This window comes from Perissodus microlepis, chromosome 5 (genome assembly GCF_051167445.1).
Source record: "Perissodus microlepis isolate ML-2025 ecotype Zambia chromosome 5, ASM5116744v1, whole genome shotgun sequence".
NCBI classification, from domain to species: Eukaryota; Metazoa; Chordata; class Actinopteri; order Cichliformes; family Cichlidae; genus Perissodus; species Perissodus microlepis.
This window is the reverse complement of record NC_140465.1, coordinates 26,702,394-26,720,306: the sequence shown is the minus strand read 5'-3', so window position 1 is coordinate 26,720,306 and position 17,913 is coordinate 26,702,394. Positions and strand designations below refer to the sequence as shown.

General features: G+C 40.6%; 1 protein-coding gene across 1 annotated transcript in view; it reads right to left on the bottom strand.

Moving 5' to 3' along the window:
* Positions 1-8,627: 8,627 nt before the first annotated feature.
* kctd6a (potassium channel tetramerization domain containing 6a) overlaps positions 8,628-17,913 on the bottom strand; it is a 32,558-nt gene continuing 23,272 nt past the window's right edge. The window contains exons 5-6 of the mRNA XM_084929092.1: positions 14,795-14,953; positions 8,628-14,662 (exon numbers count right to left, since the gene is read on the bottom strand). Of these exons, the coding sequence (XP_084785218.1) occupies positions 14,552-14,662; positions 14,795-14,953 (270 nt within the window). The 3' untranslated portion in view covers positions 8,628-14,551. The remainder of the gene's footprint in view (positions 14,663-14,794; positions 14,954-17,913) is intronic.

Genomic DNA, 17,913 nt, shown 5'->3' with positions numbered 1-17,913 from the left:
CCATACCATCGCATGGAGGAGAAACCTAGATTTCCCTCATCCTGGCCAACTCAGAGAGGAAATCCAAGTCAGCCAAGAAATGCAATTTCTCATCTCCCCAAGGAGGTATCCAGGTGGCATCCTAATTAGATGCCTAAACCATCTCAAATGGCTCCTTTCCATGTAGAGGAACAGTGAGTCCACTTTGTCTCTCTCAATTTACAAAGTTTCTCACCCTATCTCTAAAGGAGAGCCCAGCCAGTCTTTGCAGGAAACTACTTTCCACTACTCGTATCTGAAATTTCATTCTTTCAGACTACCCAGAGCTTGTGACCAGAGCATTGATTGCCCAGATTCAAAGTGGCCACTAAATTCATTTCCGACTGAATACCATGGTCTTGGAAATGTTGATTCTCATTCTCACCACTTCGCTGCAAACTGCTCCAGTGCAAGTTGGAGGTATCCAAATGATGAAGGTAATATTCAATTCAATTCAATTTTATTTATATAGCGCCAAATCACAACAAAAGTCGCCTCAAGGCGCTTCATAGATACAGAGAAAAACCCAACAATCATATGACCCCCTATGAGCAAGCACTTTGGCGACAGTGGGAAGGAAAAACTCCCTTTTAACAGGAAGAAACCTCCGGCAGAACCAGGCTCAGGGAGGGGCGGCCATCTGCTGCTGGGGTGAGAGAAGGAAGACAGGATAAAAGACATGCTGTGGAAGAGAGACAGAGGTTAATAACAGATATGATTCAATGCAGAGAGGTCTATTAATACATAGTGAGTGAGAAAGGTGACTGGAAAGGAAAAACTCAATGCATCTTGGGAATCCCCCGGCAGCCTACGTCTATTGCAGCATAACTAAGGGAGGATTCAGGGTCACCTGGTCCAGCCCTAACTATATGCTTTAGCAAAAAGGAAAGTTTTAAGCCTAATCTTGAAAGTAGAGATAGTTTCTGTCTCCCGAATCCAAACTGGAAGCTGGTTCCACAGAAGAGGGGCCTGAAAACTGAAGGCTCTGCCTCCCATTCTACTTTTAAATACTCTAGGAACAACAAGTAGGCCTGCAGAGCGAGAGCGAAGTGCTCTAATAGGGTGATATGGTACTACAAGGTCATTAAGATAAGATGGGGCCTGATTATTTAAGACCTTGTATGTGAGGAGCAGGATTTTGAATTCAATTCTGGATTTAACAGGAAGCCAATGAAGGGAAGCCAAAACAGGAGAAATATGCTCTCTCCTTCTAGTCCCTGTCAGTACTCTTGCTGCAGCATTTTGGATTAGCTGAAGGCTTTTCAGTGAGTTTTTTGGACATCCTAATAATAATGAATTACAGTAGTCCAGCCTGGAAGTAATAAATGCATGAACTAGTTTTTCAGCGTCACTCTGAGACAGGATATTTCTAATTTTAGAGATGTTGCGCAAATGGAAGAAAGCAGTCTTACATATTTGTTTAATATGTGCGTTGAAGGACATGTCCTGGTCAAAAATGACTCCAAGGTTCCTCACAGCGTTACTGGAGGCCAAGGTAATGCCATCCAGAGTATGAATCTGGTTAGATACCATATTTCTAAGATTTTCAGGGCCGAGTACAATAACCTCAGTTTTATCTGAATTAAGAAGCAGAAAGTTAGCGGCCATCCAGGTCTTTATGTCTTTAAGACATTCCTGCAGTTTAACTAATTGGTGTGTGTTATCTGGCTTCATGGACAGATAGAGCTGGGTGTCATCTGCATAGCAGTGAAAATGTATGCTATGTCTTCTAATGATGCTGCCTAAGGGAAGCATGTATAATGTAAACAGAATTGGTCCTAGCACTGAACCCTGTGGAACTCCATAATTAACCTCAGTGTGTGAAGAGGACTCTCCATTTACATGCACAAATTGGAGTCTATTAGATAGATATGATACAAACCACTGCAGTGCAGTACCTGTAATACCTACAGCATGTTCTAATCGCTCTAATAGGATATTATGGTCGACAGTATCGAACGCTGCACTGAGGTCTAGCAGGACAAGCACAGAGATGAGTCCACTGTCAGAGGCCATAAGAAGATCATTTGTAACCTTCACTAAAGCTGTTTCTGTGCTGTGATGAGCTCTGAAACCTGACTGAAACTCTTCAAATAAACCATTCCTCTGCAGATGATCTGTTAGCTGTTTGACAACTACTCTTTCAAGGATTTTTGATATGAAAGGAAGGTTGGAGATTGGCCTATAATTAGCTAAGACTGCTGGGTCTAGAGATGGCTTTTTGAGTAAAGGTTTAACCACAGCCAGCTTGAAGGCCTGTGGTACATAGCCGACCATTAGAGATAGGTTGATCATATTTAAGATCGAAGAATTAATCAATGGCAGGACTTCTTTGAGCAGTTTTGTAGGAATGGGGTCTAAAAGACACGTTGATGGTTTGGAGGAAGTAATTATTGAAGTTAACTCAGAAAGATCAATTGGAGAAAAAGAGTCTAACTTAACATCAATGGTACTAAGAGTAGCTGTAGATAATATTACATCTGTGGGATGATTACTGGTAATTTTTTCTCTAATGATAAAAATTTTATTTGTGAAGAAGTTCATGAAGTCATTACTAGTTAACGTTAAAGGGATGGTTGGCTCAACAGAGCTCTGACTGTTTGTCAGCCTGGCTACAGTGCTGAAGAGAAACCTGGTGTTGTTCTTATTTTCTTCAATCAGTGATGAATAGCAAGATGTTCTGGCTTTGCGGAGGGCTTTCTTATAAAGCAGCAAACTATTTCTCCAGGCTAAATGATGATCCTCTAAATTTGTGACACGCCATTTCCTCTCCAGATTACGAGTCATCTGCTTTAGGGTACGTGTTTGAGAATTATACCACGGAGTCAGGTACTTCTGATTAGAGACCTTAGTTTTCACTGGAGCTACAGTATCCAGAGTCGTACGTAGTGAGGAGGTAAAATTATTAACAAGATAATCAACCTCTGTTGGGGTAGCGTTCAGATAGCTGCTCTGCTCTGTGTTGGTACAGGGCATTGAAGATGATAACAGTGGGTGGATTATATTCTTAAACTTAGTTACAGCGCTTTCAGAAAGACATCTACTTTGATAAAATCTACTCTCCACCGCTGTGTAATCAATTATTGTAAATGTAAATGTTATCAGGAAATGATCAGACAGGAGAGGGTTTTCAGGAAACACTGTTAAATGTTCAGTTTCTATGCCATATGTTAAAACAAGACCTAGAGTGTGATTAAAGTGGTGGGTGGGTTCTTTTACATTTTGAGAGAAGCCAATTGAGTCTAATAACAGACTAAATGCCATGTTGAGGCTGTCATTTTTAGCATCTACATGGATGTTAAAATCACCCACAATAATTATTTTATTTGAGCTCAGAACTAAATTAGATATAAAGTCTGAGAAATCAGACAGAAACTCTGTGTAAGGCCCAGGTGGACGATAGATGATAACAAGTAAGACTGGTTTCTGAGTTTCACAGCTGGGGTGGACAATGTTAAGCATCAGGCTTTCAAATGAATTAAAAGTCTGTCTTGGTCTTTCATTAATTAATAGGCTGGTGTGAAAAATTGCTGCCACACCGCCCCCTCGGCCTGTGCTTCGAGGTTTCTGGTAGTTAGAATGACTCGGGGGTGTTGATTCATTTAAACTAACATAATCATCCTGCTGCAACCAGGTTTCTGTAAGGCAGAGTAAATCAATTTGTTGATCAATTATTAAGTCATGTACTAACAGAGACTTGGTGGAGAGAGACCTAATATTTAATAATCCACATTTCACTGTTTTACTCTTTGGTTCAGATGTGGATACTGTATTGTTCTTTCTTTTTGATTGTTTATGTTTAAGTTGTTTGTTGCTGGTTTTTAGTTTGTTTTTTGTCTTTTTGGAAGCTGACACAGTCTCTATGGAGATGGGTTTTTGGGGGGGTAGCAGGAGGAGAGAAGCTGCAGAGAGGCGTGTAAGACTGCAACTCTGCTTCCTGGTCCCAACTCTGGATAGTCATATTTTGGGGGGTTTAATAAATTTGTCCATATTTCTAGAAATGAGAGCTGCTCCATCCAAAGTGGGATGGATGCCGTCTCTCCTAACAAGACCAGGTTTCCTCCAGAAGGTTTGCCAATTATCTATGAAGCCCACATCGTTTCTGGGACACCACTCAGACAGCCAGCAATTTAAGGAGAACATGCGGCTAAACATGTCACTCCTGGTCTGATTGGGGAGGGGACCAGAGAAAACTACAGAGTCCGACATTGTTTTAGCAAAGTTGCACATCAATTCAATATTGATTTTAGTGACCTCCGATTGGCGTAACCGGGTGTCATTACTGCCGACGTGAATTATGATTTTACTGAATTTACGTTTACCCTTAGCCAGCAGTTTTAAATTTCCTTCAATGTCGCCTGCTCTGGCCCCTGGAAGACAATTGACTATGGTTGCCGGTGTCTCTAGCTTCACATGTCTGAGAACAGAATCACCAATTACCAGAGTTTGACCCCCGGCGGGTGTGTCACCGAGTGGGGAAAAACGGTTAGACACATGAACGGGTTGGTGGTGTACCTGGGGCTTCTGTTTAGGACTATGCTTCCTCCTCACCGTGACCCAGCCGCCCTCTTTCCCCAGCTGCTTGGGGTCTGCCGGGGAACAGCTAGCGGGGCCTACGCTATCTTCGGCTGCACCAGCTACAGGGGCCTGGCTAGCTACGGGTGAATGAAGGGTGCGAAGCCGAGTCTCCAATTCAGTAATCCTGGCCTCCAGAGCTGCAAATATGCTACATTTGTTACAGATATCATTACTGCTAAAGGAGGCCGAGGAGTAACTAAACATCTGACACAATGAGCAAGAAAGTGCAGGAGGGACAGGTGAAGTAGCCATGGTGCTAACGAGTCGGCTATGAGCTAAGCTAAGCTAGCGAAACAGTACAGAGACAGTGAGTGAATACTTTGGCTATAAATTAGGTAGTGAGTACACAGAAAGTGTGCTTCGGATGAAGCACGTGAAGATTATACTATGAAAGAAGAATGTATTTAAAAGTTGTTAATTAAATTGCTAAGCAAATAAGCTACTCAGAAACACCACTGTGTTTGAGCAGGAACAGGAAGTGATACTCTACCGCAGAGCGAGCGAACACCAAGTGACAGCGCCACCAAGATAATAGAACCACATCATCTGCAAAAAGCGGAGATGAGATTCTGAGGCCACCAAAATAAAGACCCTACACCACCTGGCTTATCTCAGACACTGTTGTTGGAAAAGAAGGCCTGGTTCACAATCTCTGCTCTAATTCATTCTATCAGTATCCCCCCACAGTGGGACAAAAGGACCCCCTGATGATCCTCTAATCGCCTGAGCCAAGGTGTGAAACTGGGTGTGGGTCCCAATCAGCCAGGGTTTCGGGTGAGCTCATTGTGAAACCTGGCCCCACCTTATCATGCGAATTCCTGAGGTCAGATGGCCCAGGATGTGAGTGGGTGTTAAGGCGTCTGGGGAGGGAACTCAAAACTGGATTATAGATGGCAGACAGTTGGTGTCGTAAACCACCGCCTCTGTTCAAAGATGGTCGCTCACAGTGGACATAGATGGCTTCTTTCACTCCTCTTTCAAACCATCTGTCCTCTCTGTCCAACATGTGAACATTGGCATCCTCGAAAGAGTGTCCTTTATCCTTAAGATGGAGATGGACAGCTGAGTCTTGTCCTGTGGAGGTGGCTCTTCTATGTTGTGCCATGCGCTTGTGAAGTGGCTGTTTGGTCTCTCCAATGTAGAGGTCTGGGCATTCCTCGCTGCACTGTACAGCATACACCACATTGTTAAGTCTGGAGTTTTGTCTTTCGGGTGAACCAGTTTTTGTCTGAGCGTGTTGCTGGGTCTGAAATGCACCGGGATGTCATGCTTGGAGAAAACTCTCCTGAGTTTTTCTGATACACCGGCTACATAGGGGATGACAATGTTGTTGCGTCTGTCCTTCTTATCCTCCCTCGCTGGTGTCTGATCTTCTTTTCTGTGCCTCTTTGCTGACTTTAAGAACGCCCATTTAGGATAGCCGCACGTTTTGAGTGCTTCCTTTACATGCGTGTGTTCCTTCTTTTTTCCTTCAGGCTTAGAGGGAACATGTTCTGCCCGGTGGTGTAGGGTCCTAATTTCCAAAGGTGCCGACAACGATGAGATGATGGTGGACAGATGGGACATTAGGTTCCTGTCACATGGATTTATTTTGTCATTCTTTCTCTGAAACAGAACTGCAGCTTCCCCTGAACCAGAAGCATCGATGTCAACAATAAATGGAAAACACAGGTCCAGGTTAAGCCAGGATTGGTGCAGAGTGTTTGAGAGTGTTAAATGAGTACTGTCAACCTGCATGGGCTTTGGATCTGACACCGCCATGTGTTCTCTGCCTGCTTGCTACTCAGAAAAAAACCGCTCTAAGGAATGTGGAAATTCCATGGGATTAGAGTTCACGGACCCAGCTGGTCCGGCGGTATTGATGCTTACGCACATGGTCTTCCAATCTAACGCACATAGAAACAAGTTTATAAAGAGAAATCTTTTGCAGCGAACTCACTTGCCATGTCGTCATTGAAGCCATGGAGGAAAGCACCACAAAGCACTGTTTCCTCCCTGCCTGTCTCCTCAGGGAGGAGTATCCACGGAGTAATCTGCAGCACTTTGTTTTCCTTGTTGGATGATGAATATGCAATATCTGCGGAATCTGAGCTAGTCCTTTTTACAAAAACACATCTGAACTTATTCATAAACTCAGCATAGGATAATTCAACATTGGAATTAATTACTGCTTGAGCGCACTGCAGTGTCCTGCCTTTCAGATTCAGTATGTAAGTAATTTTAGCCATTTTCTGAAGCATAGGTTCTGCAAAGCTTCTTTGTAAACCTGGGAAAGAAAACCTTGTGCTTCATCCCTCTCACCAGAGAAGGCTTTGGTTGAAGGCAGATCCTGTGGAAAAGGGCTGGGGTTGACCAAAGCAACACTGAAACATTCCACTAAGTTTATTTACCGTCTGAAGTAGAAAGTCTGGATTGTAGGCGAGCTGACAAAAAACTACTGTGTGCGCTCCAAGCTCTTATTCCTACCTACAGGGAGATTGGGTCCAAACCAAGATTAGTGTTGTTGGGTTGATGGTTGGAAAGATTGTTCTGTCATAAGAGGACAGAAGGATGAACCAACAGTCTGAGCCCTGGAACGGTTTAACATATTTATTTACAAGTTTGTGAGTTTAAAACCCATTAGCACAGTTGGTGATATTTCCAGGCAAACTGTCAAGGTAACACTCCTTGATGTGCTGCACAGCATACACCATGTTTTTTAGTTTGTGTCTGGGAGTTTTGGGAAAGTGTAGCTGAGTGCACTGGTATGTCATGCTTGGAGAAAATTCTCCAGAGTTTCTTTGACAAACATGAGACATAATGAATAACAATGTTCTGTTTGTCCTTCTGTATCTCTCTAGTTGGTGTTTAACCTTCTTTCCTGTGCATCTTTGCTGATTTGATGAAGGCCCGGATGGATAACCACAGGTTTTAAGAGTTTTCTTTAAATGTTTGTATTCCTTTCCTCCCTCTGCTTTAGAGGAAACCGTAGGTTCTAGTCTGCATGTGTGAGTTTCCAGTAAACCTAAATCTTGAGGTTTCAACCTCTCCACCTTTTGTTTTTAGACCTAAAGAAGCCTCTAAGATTTAAGATTTAAAGAACTCAAGGCGTCTTTTTTTTTAAGCTCTTAAGAGTACCTGCATCAATTTGCTCAGCATCAAACTGAAGACCAGTTGCGCCCTCATCCAAAATCTCTGGTTCTTCTATCTATAATCTATAGTTCTTCTAAAGGAGTTCTTCTTCCAAATTTTCCTTCCACCACCTGACTATTTCTGCATTCCAGTTACCTTGGAAGTCAGATGTCAGAGCACAAAATTGACATCTCCCCCAAGTTAGTGTGTTCTAATAGTAAAGTTGGAAAAGCACTGAAAAAGGATTTGTTTTGCTTCTTAGCAAGGTAGAGACATTTGTGAATGACTAGCTATACGGAAAGTTGAGAAAAATTTCAGATCTAGTCTAATGCCTGATACCAGACATTATTCACCCATTGTTGCTTGAAGTTGTGAAATGTGATTCACTTTTTACTGTTTGTGGTTGCTGCATCACTTTCAGTGTGACTGGAGCTGGAGAGTCCGTGCCCAGTGACACAAGCTGTTACCTGTCAGACAGGAATATAGTGACCCAGGTCCAGATGGGAACAGACACTCAGCTGGGAGAGCTTGTTTTGAAGCATTGCCGGAATGCTGGTAATGAAAGTAGAACTAAAGTCGATAAAAAGTAACTTGGCATAACATCCTTAAGAGTCTAGGTACTGGAGGATCGAGGATGAAACGTAGTACTATGTCAACTGGATCACTGACCACGGCATCATCTCATTGGAAATTGCAGAGGGTCCAGGAGATGTCAGCAATGGATTAGAGATGGGACAGTACAAAATGCTCATATGATAGGTCAGGAAAAATAGTTGCTGTGACCTTTGAACAGAGAGGATTGCTTACGACACCGACTGTCTGCCGCCTACAATACAGTTTTGAGATTCCTTCCCAGGCGCCTCAACCCCCACTCACATCTTGCGTTAGTTGACCTCAGTTAAACGTCTTCACAAAACCTACACAAGTCAAGTCACTTTATTTCAAGCTCATTACAATAGAACGAGGGGGAAAATTCAGGCTTAGGACTTCTTTAAAAGCAGAGTTTTAAACAGCTTCATCTACACTTGGCTCTGTTATATAGAATCACAGGTGACCGAGCTCAAGAGTTTCACCAACCTGCTATTCAAACCTTCTGCTGATCAGGGTCAACCAATCAGAAGAATGTTGGCTTAAGACAGTGGTTCTTAAAATTTTTCTGCCATGGCTCACTTTAGAAGCTACAGAAAATAAAAATGTCCGGCAAACCCCATAATAAAATAATCTTCATTTTAATAAAACAAACAAGGCACAATAGCATGAGCTATAACCCGATTTCAAGAAAAGTTGGGTCGTTCTTTCAAATTACACGAGTCAATATTTTATTCACAACAGAACATAAATAACATAACATGTTTAAACTGAGAAATTGTACACCTTCATCCACTAAATGAGCTCATTTCAAATTTCAAGCCTGCTACAGGTCCCAAAAAAAGTTGGCATGGGGACAAAAAAGGGCTGAAAAGGCAAGAAAGTTCAAAAATATTTACCTGGGATAACATCTAACAAGTAATTAATTTAACTGATATCAGTATTCAGTCTGTAACATGATTAACAATATAAGGGATTTATTAGAAGGTCTCCTCTGTTCCTTGATGTCACATTGCAAAGGCTTTGCAACTCTCATTATCTACAGTGCATATCATCATCAGAAAATTCAGAGAAACTGGAGATATCTCTGTGCATAAGGCACAAGGCCAAGGATTATTATTGGATGCCCATGGTCTTCGGGCCCTCAGACGACACTGCATCTCTCATCAACATGATTGTGTCACTGACATTACTAAATGGGCTCAGGAATACTTCCAGAAACCACTGTTGTTTAACACAGCGGTCCCCAACCCCCGGGCCTCGGACCGGTACCGGTCCGTGAGTCGTTTGGTACCGGGCCGCGAGAGTTGAGGCTCAGGTGTGAAATGTATGGTTTTCAGGGTTTTATCGGTTTTCAGCGTTATTTTGTTATCATTTTTATCGTTAACTCGGTTTTCGTGGGTCTTTTCACGTGTGTTATGAATAAATCTTCTTTTTTTCGGTACCGGTACTAGTTTTATTTTGTTGTATTTATCCGCGACACCTTAAAGGCCGGTCCATGAAAATATTGTCGGGCATAAACCGGTCCGTGGCGCAAAAAAGGTTGGAGACCGCTGGTTTAACACATTCCACCATGTCTTGTTGAGATCTAGCAAGAGTAGGTAGTTGCTTGGACAAAATTCACAAGATCCCACAAGATTTCAAAGTGCAGGAAAATCTCTGGGGTTATAAGAGGCAGTAAAGAAATACACACACAACGTGTATGCTATTGCTATTTATTGTGGTTTAACATGTCAAGGACAAACATATAATATTGTCTGTCTCTCTGTGTTAGCCCTGTGATAGACCGGTGACCCGTCCAGGGTGTACCCTGTTCCTCGACTCCAACCTTTTTTTTAAGCTTCAGTTATACGAAATATACTAAACAACTGACAAATAACTAACCACATCTGCTTAATCATCTCCAACACCCTGAAGAACAGCGGGGAGGACAGCGCAGTCCACAAATATAATTAAAGAGGACATGAGCGATTTTGGATTTTGTAACGCATGGCGTTCCCTTCACCTCAACCGTAAGGAATATACTTTTTTTCTCACATGTCCATCACTCATACTCTTGTCTGGATTATTTCCTAGTCAACAGCTCACTGACACTGAAATACACCCTATAGTTGTCAGCAATCATGCTTCTGTATCTTTAATTTTAATACATAAGAAGATCATTCCGCCAAGTAAAAACTGGAGATTTGATACATCATTGCTTACAGATGAAGATTTTATTAAATATTTTAAAAAACAGTGGGCTTTATATTTAGATTAGGGATGGGTATCGAAAACCGGTTCTTGTTGAGAACCGGTTCCCACTGTTTCAATTCCTTGGAATTGTTTGCCATTTTTGCAAACGATTCCCTTATCGATTCCAGTCGCCCCGAATGACGTCACCACGTTGAGGAGCGTCATTTACCTGGCAGGAAACATGGCGGCTCAAACGCTCAAAAGTTTGGTTATACTTTACGAGAACGGATGACAACAGGGCAACTTGCAATACTTGCAAAGTAGATATTTCATTTAAGGGAGGAAACACTACGAATATGCAAAAGCATTTGCTCACAAAACACGCGATGACCTGAAATGAATGTCGTAATTTTAATTCCGCTCCGGACTCGTGAATCTCAACCCAGCAGCAGCGGTAACGTTTGCACGTCCTCTCCCGTTAATGCGGCAGGTAAATAATCAACTAACAGTGCATATTATGTTAGCGCGATCTGCCTTATCACAAAACCTGCCATTACTGTGCATTTAGGTGACCATGATGAGAGAGACAGAGTCTGGCTGGCTCAGATGCTGGCAGTTCTCGCTGCAGTTTACCGGTAGCGTCTCCTTTCAGGCCAGGATAGACGAATGTCACCGAGCAGTGACTAAGTTTGTGGTCAAAGGCTTGCACCTATTTGCCACAGCAGATGCCCCGGTTTTCGGTAAGTGAATGTGTTTAATTGTAGGCAGGGACATTACTGGATATTCTTGTGTAATTGCTACAGAATAATTTATGTTATACTTTGTTATTGCTACAGAAGAATATTTATTTTATTATTTTACATTTACTATTTTTTTTTCCTGGGGACCCTGTGACACCCCATGGAAGAGCCATAGGCTGGATCTCTTAAGATCTCACTGTTGGGTTTGTAAGGCCATGTTACTCCTAAATTTCTATCTTGTTCAAAGAGAAGATATAAAACAAAGTTCTAAGCTAATCGACCTCAGTGTTCTCCTTTTTTTAAAAAAAAAGAATCGATAAGAGAATCGATAAAGAATCGAATCGTTAAACAGAATCGAAACTGGAATCGGAATCGTGAAAATCTTATCAATACCCATCCCTAATTTAGATTATAATGATCTCCCTGGAACATCCACATCTGTTCTGTGGGAAGCAGGGAAAGCTGCGATGAGAGGTAAAGTAATTTTATTCTCATCACATAAAAAGAAAACAAACATATTCAGGAATTAGAAGAAATCATCAAATCTTTAGAAGCCTTTGTGTTATTTCAGGAACAGAAAATACTGAACAAAAGATGTAAAACAAAACTCCAATTAAATTAAATTATTAATTGAAAAAAAAAGTTCTTAGTACAAAGATTTTGCTTGCAAAATTTTGAACATGGTAACAAATCCGCTCGATGTCTAGCTAACCAGTTAAAATTAAATAAAGAAAAATAAACTATATGTGCCATTAAAGACTTATCTGGGAACACCGAAATAACCAAACAGTCAAGTAATAGCACTGGAATCACCACTGACATCAGGTGAGAATTCTACAAAGAGTTTTGGACAATTCTGGCACCAGTATTCCACAGAATGTTGCAGGAAATTAAGGAAGATGGCAGACTACCACCAAATATGAATTCTGCCAACATTAGTCTCCTGCTAAAACCAGGCAAAGACCCTATATTTCCCACCAGCTATCAACATTAATAAGCCTGGCTAGACATAGAACAGGCACTATGCAATAATATGGAGATTTTGGATCTACCATTTATCAGCTCAAACATCATATGACATCAAATGATCTCGTCTTTTTGTCCCACCTTCGTTATTATACTTGATGTGGGGGGTGGGTAAAGGCATGGAGTGTCTGGGGATTGCCTAGCGACAGGTTTTTTGGGTGGGTTCAACCCGGGGGCTGTGGTCATGACCTGGATGGGGCTCTGGTCGCTCTTGGGTGGTATTTTTCTGGCGGCTGGGGGAGGGTCTGTGTCGGCAGACGTAGGTTACCGGCCGTGTGTCCGGGACAGGTTTGGTGACTTGGGGTTCTGGGGATGCTCCGCCTCCGGGCTGGGGTTCTGGCTGGGCCTTGGTGGCTTGGGTCCTGGTTGATGTGTCACCAGGGTTGTGGGTAGGTGCATGCCTGGGGGCCCACCCCTAGCGCAGGGGGGCTTCTGGTGCGTCATGGTTGGACAACTGTAATTCATTATTATCAGGATGTCCTATTACTCCCTGAAAAGCCTTCAGTTGATCTAAAATACTGCAACCAGAGTAATGACCAGGACTAGAAAGAGAGTGCATATCTCACCCAGTATTCGCTTCCCTTCATTGGCTCCCTATTAAATCCAAAATCGATTTTAAAATCCTGCTCCTTATATATGAGGTCTTGAATAATAAGGCCCCTGCTTTTAAGGTCCAACCCTACTTCCCTACTTTTAAGATCAGGCTTAAATGTTTGTTTTTGATAAAGCATATACTTAGGGTTGGATCAGGTGACCTTTAATCCTCCCTTATGCTGCACTGACTGTTTCTTCTTCAGTCACCTTTTTCACTCACAATGTGTTTATACCTCTCTGCATTTAATCATTAGTTGTTATTAATCTCTGGCTCTCATCCACATCACGTGTTTGTCCTTTCTTGCTCCCCTCACCCCAAACCAGTCATGGGAGATGGGTGCCCCTCCCTGAGCCTGGTTCTGCTGGAGGTTTCTTTCTGTTAAAACATAGGGTTGTTTATATGATTGCTGGGGTCTTTTCTGTTCTCTTTGTATTATTGTAAAGCACCTGGAGGCAACCACTATTGCACGATATATTACAAAAAAAAAAAGAATTTGAACTAAATAGAAAATTAAATTAATCACCAGCACCGTGTCCTCTGGGTTAAAGAGGGAGACCTTCCAGCATGTTACCAGCATTCAGTTCAAAAGGTAGAATCTCTGATGATATTGGGGTACATAAGTGCATACGGTATGGGCAGCTTGCATTTTTTGGAGGGAACTATGAATGCTGAAAAGTATATAAAGGTTTCCCTATAGAGAAAATATGGCACATCATTAAACGAAAAATACGTTAAAGACAACCACAAACTCTTCAGCAGCTGGAAACCTATATCAGGCAAGATTGGGAATTCCAACACCAAATCTCCAGACTTATAACCTCGATGCCGAGACGTCTTCAAGAAGTTTTGAATAGAAGAGGAGATGCTACACCATGGTAAACATGCCCCTGCCCCAATTTTGAGACCAGTAGCAAGCATCAAATTTGAAATGAGCTAATTTTGTGCATAAGATAAACTTCTCAGTTTAAACATTTGTTATATAATTTATGTTCTGTTGTGGATAAAATATTGGGTTGTGTGATTTTAAACTCTTTTAGTTGTCATTTTGTTCAAATTCAAAGTTTAGAACCCCCCCCCCCCCAAAAAAAAACAAAAACAAAAAAACAAAAACAAAAAACACCCCTAAAACCTAATTCTGACCAATTTTAATAACACAAAACGGACCTTTTTAAAAAAATAAAATTTAATTTGTAGTGAACAATGACTGGCAGACAACCAATTTTCGACTCCACTGACGTGCCAAAACTGTATCCAACACTCACAATGTACTCAAAGGTATGATGAAGCATTCAAGGTATTTGATAACTGAACACCTGCATTTAAAACCATGAATATTAATCTGCTACTATAATCATTTTTAATCTGTTGGTTTACTCCAGATTAGTGAAGTCCAACACTGAGGAAGTGACGTGATAAGCAGACATTCATAGATCCAGCTCATCTCAAAAGGTGCTTGAGGGTCAAACACCAACAGATTCCACATGCTTGAAGTCTGTCTGCAAACGTTTGTCCATTGGGTGTTTGTTTTAAAGCAGTAGTAGTATTTGTTGAAGTCCTCATGATGTCAGTGACCTCACTTTGTGCTTTAACTTTGAGTGGATTAACTCAAAAACACAAAACATACAATGTTTTCACAAAACAACAAACACAAAGAAGTTTCTGTCAGTGCCTGATGGCACATTAAATATCTGTAATGTAAATCAATCCTTTGTTTCATCCATCACTCATCGACTTTGCGAGCTCGGCGGCAGAATGTCCAGTGATGTTCCACTGTGTTCTCATTAGCCCGTTCGCTCATGTGATGAACACGTGTGTTGCGTATCATAAACCCCTGAAACATGAAGATGGACACAAAGTCATAGCACCACATTAAATCCAATTATATTATTGACTATATTTGGTTTTTAAGATAATTTATTTCTACACACAATGCTAGCGGTGAGCTAAAATAAAATGGACTCACAGATTTGGAGATGAAGTCGAGGAGGTGGACACGCAGGCTGACCTCCTGTTGGTGGTCACATGGCCCGAAGGTGAAGGACACCTGGTAATCTCTGGTGTCCATCATGTGTTTGTTCCATTTTGTGAAACTGCAGGAGATTGACTCCAGCATTGCATGGATCTGGAGAAAGAGAGAACTGTGTGAGTGGTTAAACTTTAACACCATCTCCACCAATTATGAGATTTTCTGGAGCAAATATGAAGATATTGACTCATCAATAGCGATAAAGCTTTCACCAAGGTAGGAGAAGGTGTTGAGGTTGTTACATATGTACAAAAGTACAGCTGTGCATCGTCAGCATAGAAATAGGAGAAGCCCTTGAAGCAGCTTAGTAGATGACCCAGGGTAATATGTATAAAGAAAACAGAACTGGATCAAGAATCGAGCCCTGAGGTACCCCTCACATGGGGGGCACAGATGAGGACAATGTAGTTATTAATAAGAATTCTGATGGATCTTTTAACTGAGTATGATCAGAGCCTTTGAATGGCGAGTCGCATCAGTGGGGACCCAGAATACAGGCTCGACATGTTGTTCATATAGACTTCAGAGTAAAAATGCATACATAATATAATTATACAAAGTGGTAACAGAAAACCTTACAGTGCCTGCCTTCTTGACATACTGTATTTAAGTTTGTGTATCACAGTCAAAGCTGCTGTTGTTAATTAAATTTTTCAACATTGTATGCTAACCAACCCCAGTCGCAACTTAGTATTTTTTGTTATTATTAATGGAATATAGATTTTTAAATTATTATAATTTTTTTTATCTGTCAGATTTTCTTCATTGTGTTGTCAGTAATTCCACAATAACTCAGACTGAAAATAATCTTAATGACAAATGAATTTAAGACTTTCAAAAGAAAGGATGCGATTGTCATGTGACTCTCGGTACTGTTAGCTGACATCAGAATGATTCGGTGGACCAGCATGAGGTTTGTTTAGAAAACACATTTCTCACTTAATAGTTTAAACATGAAATATTCACACACACAAAAAAACACAAGTTACAAAAATTCACAAATATGCTCTTTGAATCTTAATTATACCTATATATCACAAAAACAGCTAGCCATTTACCTTATTGTTGTGCACTTATCATTTTATTACAGCAGTGGATAAATATGTTTAAACGGGCCACAAAGCTACAGGCCGTAATGTTATATTTCATTCAACCAGCAAAAGTTGCTTTTCTAATTTCATAACATTAGGATAAAATTATAAATATTTTTTTGTTCCTGGTTAATATTAAGTGTTTGATGCCTTAATGTCAACTGGTCATATGTCCAAAATCTACAAATTAATTCATCTTCAAATTCATGTTTTTATAGAGTGATCTTCTGTGGGAGCAGCCGATCACATAACGTATGAATTTCCTTTGGGATTAATAACACTATGAAAAAAATCAACTAACATGTTTTACTCCACAGCTGAAAGTGATTTCTGCATGGTAATACCTTACTGTCTAGTTTTTTAACTTCTTACTTTCTTAAAAGTGCATCCCCAGCTAGTGTATGTTGCTAACTTTCAGGAACAATTGCGAGACACTATGACACACCATTGCCCTTAAAAAACTTTTTAAAATTGGTCCACTAGAATGAACGGAGAAGATGCGACTCTCTATTCAACATCTCTGAGTATAAACCCATTTGAGAGTGGTGCCAGAAATACCAACCTAGCTGATAATCTGTCTAGATCTGTCAGTGGTGTCTAAAACTGAAGGTAAGTCTTAGAGGACTAAAATGGAATATTCACCCTTATCTGGGTTCAAAAGAATATCATTAGCAATTTTTTAATAATACTGTTTCAGTGCTGTGGTTTCATTAGTAACCAGACTTGAATTTATCAAAGATATTGTTTCCCTGACAGGTCTATCAAGACTTTTTTTAATTGAATGCAAGTTTAGAAATGGTTCTGTAATTGGGATCTAGAGAGTGTTTTTAAGTAGAGGGAAGACAATGTTTTGCAGTAATATGGAATGCAGCCAGATGAAAGGAAATGATTTATTTTAGACTAGGAAAGATGACTGGCAGAACATCATTAATAAATTTAGGAGGGACGTCAGCTTGGAAGGAAGAAGTACCTATGTGGGAGACTATATTTTAAGGAGATTTTGGAAATCAGATAAAACTTGGAAAATAAAACTTGATGAGACAGTTGAGCAGATGAAAAGGATCAAGACTTTTCCATTGTCTTCTACGGCAATGAATCTAATCTGTCGGGCTTTTATCAGAGCTATGCTATCGAGAACTGATGAACATACACTAACAAACCAATGAACTAAATCACTAAATGAAAAAAATTAAATAAAATTAGGTGTTGATATGGGCAGATTGGAAAGAAGAGCTGAAAACCTAGCTGCTGAATTCTCATTAATGATACAAGACTGAGGAGTTTGCTTCTGGGAAGACTGGGAAGAACACTGGCTCTGAAAAAAAATTATACAGTCATGTGAAATACAATAAAATTATGGAGTCAAATGAAATATTCTTAACTGTAATGGGATTAAGAATATATATTTAAAAAAAAGCTTTAGACTTCAAACTCCAATCTCCTGCTCTGAAGTCCATTTCCCATCTTAAACACGGAACAACATAACAGGTTTTTAATGATCAGATTTATGGGCAGAGAAGCAATGCAACAAATACGAAAGGATTAACATGAAGCTAGACATAGCTTCATTGTCTGATCATAGCCATTTAATATTCAAATAACTTGTCAATCAAATATCATTTCGAAACAAAAAGAAAAGAAAGGCATGCATTTAATTTCTCCACTTCATTAATCCAACAGATAGTTCTCTCTTTGAGGAGCCAGTCTGACTGAAGCTTTGTGCAGCCATCTGTCCTACTACAGAGCACTTTCTGCTGTCACACCACACCCACTGGGGAGATAATGTCGATGTTTCACCCATGTTTGCTGAGAGAGTGAAGATTTATTGCTGTGGAAGCCTTGAAGCAAAAATGTAATCCTCAAAATAACAATGATGCTTTTTTGAGGAGTTGAGCAACAAAACTTGTCACACAAGTACATTTTAGTCCCCTGAAGGTTCTAATCTATATCAGATATTATGTCATC